This window comes from Corapipo altera, unplaced genomic scaffold, assembly GCF_003945725.1.
Source record: "Corapipo altera isolate COAL_440 unplaced genomic scaffold, ASM394572v1 113, whole genome shotgun sequence".
In the NCBI taxonomy this organism is placed as follows: Eukaryota; Metazoa; Chordata; class Aves; order Passeriformes; family Pipridae; genus Corapipo; species Corapipo altera.
Window position 1 is genome coordinate 10,452,475 of NW_020884895.1, and position 6,000 is coordinate 10,458,474.

The window sequence follows — 6,000 nt, forward strand, 5'->3', positions numbered from 1 at the left end:
ATTTGTCCTCAGATGGTGAAGGGGAATGGGGTCGGGGATTGTGGTTGCAGAGCAGAGCAGGACGGAGCACGGAGCTCCCTGTGGGTGCCAGCAGTGCCCGGGGCAAGGCTTTGCCACGGGGTGCTCCGTAAGGTTCCATCACCCCTCAGGCGTTGTATCGCTCCACGATTACGATGCTGGCACCGAGGGGGCCATTCCCGGTGAGCATCCTCCTTCCCCCTTGCCTGGACAGTCCATCCCGGTCCCTCACACAACAACAACAACAACAACAACAACAACCCCCTGGTTCCTGCCGGCTCCGGCGGCCGAGGGACCCTGCGGGGACGCGGCTCCGCGAATGGGATTCCATTCCCCCCTGCCTCGGTGCCTGCCCTGGCTCCATCCCCCTCTTCCTCGGTGCCTGCCCCGGCTCCATCCCCCCCTGCCTCGGTGCCTGCTCTGCCTCGGTGCCTGCCCCGGCTCCATCCCCGCCTGCCTCGTCCCTGCCCTCGCCCCGTGCCCGCCCTCAGCTCCGCCCGCTCCCTCCCGCCGTTTACATTCAAACTCCGCGGCCGTTACGGCGCGCGGGGCGGCGGGAGCGGCTCCATCCCGCTGTGGAGCCCCGGCGGGAGCGGCTCCCTCGCCCCGTGTGGAGCCCCCTGCTCCCCGTGTGGAGCCCCGGCAGGAGCGGCTCCCTCGCCCCGTGTGGAGCCCCGGCGGGAGCGGCTCCATCCCGGTGCGGATCCCGGCGGCAGCGGCTCCCTCGCCCCGCGGCACTGCCCGGGTGGGTCCCGGGGGGTCCCGCGCCCTCAGGGCTCCCTCTCCCCGTGAGGGCTCCCTCTCCCCGTGAGGGCTCCCTCTCTCCGTGAGGGCTCGGCGCGGCCGTGAGCGCTGCCCTCCCGCTCTCGTGCTGTATTTCAGCTCGTTCTTATCCGTGTGACCTCGGCGAGCTCCAGCTGTTGATCCCGTCGTTTCCCGGTTCAGGGCCGGTCCCATCGTTGCCGGTCTGGGAGCTGCGGCTGCGGCAGGAGGGACCCTGCGGGGGACGCAGGTAAAGTGTGTTCATCCTTCACCTCCCCTGGTGCTGCGAGGTGAACGACGGATAAATGCTCAAAAACCAGAAGCTTTGACAAGAGTTATAAGGGATGGAAGGGGGATCGAGCATGGAAAGAAAGGATGCAGGGGGATATAGAACCACGGAATATCCAGAGCTGGAAAGGACCCGCGGGGGATCATCGAAGTCCTGGCGAGGGTTTTTCTGCTTTCTCCCCGCTTTCCTGAAGTTTGGTTTTAAAATCACCAGCACCAGTTCCTGCTGTAAATTTTAATAATAATAATCGAAATTATGGTCTTGGAAAAATTTCTGAGATTGATGTGGAACATGGAAGTTTCCAGCTGAGTGAAAATTGCTGTGGGTTCCATGCAAACCAAGGCTGGGACCGAATTCTTTTTTTAAGGTAAACGACACATAATATGAGAGAGATCTGTGGGACAGCCCGGCTCAGGAGTCAGAGATTCCTTCGGGATTCACCAGGAACTGTGATCCCGGCGCGAATTTGGAGTTTTTGAATGTGGTGACTTGTGTCAAGTTGTGTGAGAGGAGGAGCCAGTGCAGGGACGGACAGCAGGGGACTGGCGGGTCCCTTTGACAGGGAAACCACACAGTGTTCATCTCCTTCAGGTCATTAAAAACCCCAAAACAGTGGGGAAAAAAACCCCCAAAAGTGTAAAACTGTGCCAGTGGTGCAGTAGCTGTGGCAGGAGCAGGGGCCGGGCTGAGAATTGCTGTGACTTGTGCTGTGGGATGAAGCAGCAGCACGGCTGGAATGGGCTGGAATAGGGAGGTTTAGGGCTGTTTGTGATTCCTGGTGGTTTTATTTTTTGTTCCTTTACCAGGAAGGTGATTTATAAATGGAAAACACTGTAATGTCATTTGAGCTCTATTTCTTGCACAACATAAAATGTGAGTTTCTGTGATAGTGATGAAGAGGATTTCATGGATCTCTGTGGGATAGGGAATGGGCATTTCTGCATGGCTTTGGTTCAAGTTCAGCACATTTTGAAGTTGAGTGTTGCAGTCCTTCAGGAGAGAGCAGAGTTTCCTTTGCTGGCAGGAGGAGGAGCAGCTCCCACTCCTGGGGGTGCCCCTTGGAATGGGCTGTTATCCAGTGCCAAATTCACCTTTTCAAGTCCTCTGGAGTAGAATGGGGGGGGTGAGATTGTCCTATAAAGCAGTTATTTATCTGCCTAAACACTGATGTACTCTATGTCCCACTGTTTGTATATTTGCACAGGAAAATATACACAATTTTTTTCTAAACAACCTCTGGCATAACGAGCTGGAGGAGCAGGAGATCTCTGGGAACACAGTTATCAAGGAATGCACCACATTCCCGTGATCTGCACACCCCATCCTCCAGCTCTGCTGCCTTCATGACATGTTTTCACCTCTCCACAACATCCCTAATTAGAGGAGGATAAAATCCCAGTCCTTAGCAGGCATCCCATTGCTGGGAGCTTTCCAAAACTGGCACAAATTGCACTTTTGAATTTTAAAATACCTTCCAGTTTGTGCTTTGTTTATGCTGGGGGGACTCTTAAATCTATATATTTATTATTATACAAGTGGCACACGTATTTGCTGCCCCAGTTGTTTGGAACATGCCAGGAAAAGTATCTGCTCTGTGCAGGAAAGCATTTCCCAGCTTCCTGCTGCTGCTTTTCCTTTTCCTAGAAAAGTTATTTTCTTTCTCTTTGCTTAACTCTGTGATTTTGGGCCTTCTCTGTGTTTTCCAGTTGCTGTTCCCAGTCTCTGTTTCCAGGTGAACAGCAGTGGAAATAAATCAATATATGGGTATTTCCTCTGTGCTGCCAGTGCTGGGTGAAACTTTGGGAATTCCAAACCTTTTCCTTCCCTGCTGCAACTCCTGGTTATTGTCTAGAACAGGTTAAGGAGACACAAGGGTGCTCTAGAAAAATCAGCACTGACATTCCAAATCCTGTTTGGAAACTGAGGAATAATAAATAAAAAATAAAAAGGAATAATAAAAGTGCTGGAGGTGCCTGGGTTAGTGATTTTAAACAAGGAGATTTTTTAAAAATTATATTAATTCTATATATATAAGAGAAAATAGTGAATGTCTAACTAAGGATTCTTTTTTTTCTAACCATGAGAAAAAATACATTTTTCCTTTGATTTCAGTGGAAGTGACACTCCTAAGATTCACAATAAGTTTATTTCTATATATATATAAAAATAAAATAAAACCTTTAAATGTAGTTCCTATGGGAATTAGTTATAAAAAATAATTATCTAGACAGTGGAATAGATTTGTTGCTCAGCTCCCTTCGTTATTGTCACATTTCTTTAGTTCCAGTGTCTGAAGCATCACTTAAAAACATGGAATTAATAACCCAGTGTTGCCACAGTGGCTGACTGGAAAAGCTGGGAAATAAAGGCCTGTGGCTTCCCAGTGAAAAGAGGAATAACCTCATGGCCTTTATTTAGTAAAAAATAGATTTAGTGTCATTGTCATGAAGGTCTTTTGTTAAATGCTTGCTGGACCTGATCTAAATTCTCTTTACTGAGGAGAATGCAGCAGTTAGTTATAAATGCTGACACTCTTTGTCATTCTGCTTTTAAAGGGCAGTTCTTAGGAATTACATGGAATTATGTCTCCCTCTGGGACATTTTCTCCCAGCTGTTGTCAAGGTCTCCTTTTAAAAAGAATTCAAAGAAGTGAACCAACACTTTGTGATAATTTACCTGAAAGTGTGCTGCATGGATTCTTTAATTATTTTTTTTTCTTAGAGCTGAATTAATCAAACTGTGTTTTGAATAGAAAGTTGACTTAACAACATACAGATTGAATTGGCTGATCTGAGTGATGATAAATTAAAAACAAACTAATAAATTTAACTTTTTAGTGGATTTTTTGGCATTGTTTCACCCTAATTAAGCCCGGGGTGTGAGTCAGCAGCCCAGCACTGCCCTTTTGGACCCAACCCCAGCCAGTGAGATAAGCCAGGCTTATTTCTGTGCCACCAGGGCAGGTTTCTGTGCTCAGGGCTGATTTAACCCTCAGAGAACTGGGCTTTGGGTGTTCAGCTCCTGCCCTCCCTCAGCGTGAGCCCTGCTCCAGGTTGTTGTTTGCAGATTCTGATTTAGACCCCAAATTGATGGGGTTTGATGCTGAAAACTCAGACAATTTCTTGTTGCAGTGCAGCAAAGTCTCTGACTAAAACTGGTGGAGGGGCAGGAAAACGTGGCACAAAGAGGAGGAAACTTGGTACCAGTTCCCTCGTATTTTTAGCAGAATGAAAACAAAAATCATGATTTATCAGGAAAACTGGCTTTAGTGTCACTGTTATTTGGGATTTAACACTGATTTCACTAAGCTGGCCAAGAAAAAAATGAGATAATATGACAAAGGATGGAAAGTGAAAGTTTTTGAGTTTGGTGCTTAAAGTAACCCAGGAATAACACACAAATCTAATTCCTGGTAGTGGTGGTGTCTAAGGGCTGCTGAGTTGGATTGTTAGTACCAGAACCTCGAGAGAGCTTCTAGTAAATGTGACTGTTTAATGCTCTAATGACTATTTTGTGTTACAAAAGTAACATTTGAAGTGAGGGGAGGAAAAAAAGCGTCTGTACTTCTTGTGCTATTCTCACGGTGGGAGTGGTGGGAGGAATTGTTCATAATTCTGAGGTTGTTTAGAAATCCTAGTTTTGCTTTTACCACTCTTTTCTGCTGTTTCCCACCGTAAAAAACCATCTATTGGCAGATTCCTGCTTTCCCTGGCTTTTTTAAGGCAGAGGTTGGATGTGGCTGCTCACTTCACTGAGTGCGGCTCAGAATTTGCTGAAATCCCTGAACTGTTCACTTCCATTATTATTTTGCCCTTTTTTCCCCCCTCGGCAGTGAAGTGCCGAGGTGGGAATCCCTGGTCAGGAAATGCCCCGTTGGGGTCACCGCAGCGCTTGTGGGAAGAGCTGAAGCCCTTAGTTTGTGTTTGCTTTCCCCGCGCAGGCCATGGAGCGGCTGGAGGAGGAGCTGACCTGTGCCGTTTGCTGCGGCATTTACCAGGACCCGCGGGTGCTTCCCTGCTCCCACACCTTCTGCAGGGAATGCCTGGAGGGGGTTCTCCAGCGCTCCGACACCTTCTCCATCCGGAGGCGCCTCAAGTGCCCCAACTGCCGGGCCCTGGTGGACGTTCCCGCCGCCGGGCTGGAATCCCTGCCCATCAACTTCGCCCTCAAGGCCGTCATCGAGAAGTGCCGGCAGGGAGAGCCCTGGGATGTGGAGACGTGCCGGGAGCACCCCCGGCAGCCCCTCAACATTTACTGCCTGCTGGACAGGCAGCTGGTGTGCGGGCGGTGCCTCACCATAGGGCAGCACCACGGGCACCCCATCGGGGACCTGCACAGCGCCCACAGGGAGGCCAAGGAGGCCGCTGGGAAACTGCAGGAGCAGCTGCCGGAGAAATACTGGCGGGAGGTGCTGCTGTGCTACATGAAGCTGACGACGCAGAAATCCCAGTGGGAGAAGCTCCTGCGCAGCGAGAGGGACGTGGTGGGGCAGTACTTCAAAAAGCTCGGGGATACCTTGGAGCACAAGAAACAAGCTCTGCTGGGGGCTCTGGATGAGCTCAACAGGCGCTTCCTGCGGGAATATGAGCCCCTGCTGGAGAGTGTGAGCAAACTGAAGGTGGAAGAGATTGAGCTCAAGTACCTGAACTCCTTTATTCGGAAAGAGAAGTCCCCCCTGCTCTGCCTGGAGAAGCTGGAGGAGCTGCAGCAGCGGGTCAAGGCTCTGAGGGAGAAGGAACTGCCGGATGTGAAGCCTCTGGAGATTTGTCCAAGGATGGAGGACCTGCTGAAGGACGTGTGGGCTAAAACTGAAATGGGTCAGATCCACAAGATCCCCCCTCCAAAACTGATGCTGGTTCCCAGGAGGAAACTGTGCAGCAAATGCCCTGGGAAGGAAAACGCGGAAGGCAGCAAGTGGGTGTGTGCCCTGA

At 50.3% G+C, this 6,000-nt stretch overlaps 1 protein-coding gene across 5 annotated transcripts in view; it reads left to right on the top strand.

Annotated features, from left to right (window-relative positions):
• Positions 1-73: 73 nt before the first annotated feature.
• Positions 74-6,000, top strand: part of TRIM59 (tripartite motif containing 59) — a 6,303-nt gene continuing 376 nt past the window's right edge. The window contains exons 1-4 of one of the 5 annotated variants that reach the window (XM_027647448.1): positions 74-200; positions 964-1,030; positions 3,182-3,207; positions 5,010-6,000. The exon at positions 5,010-6,000 is cut by the window's right edge and continues 376 nt beyond it. In XM_027647448.1, the coding sequence (XP_027503249.1) occupies positions 174-200; positions 964-1,030; positions 3,182-3,207; positions 5,010-6,000 (1,111 nt within the window). In that variant the 5' untranslated portion in view covers positions 74-173. Of the gene's footprint in view, positions 201-963; positions 1,031-1,072; positions 1,661-3,181; positions 3,208-5,009 lie in introns of those variants that run through there. The other 4 variants (XM_027647449.1, XM_027647450.1, XM_027647451.1 and 1 more) reach the window with 4 other exon arrangements.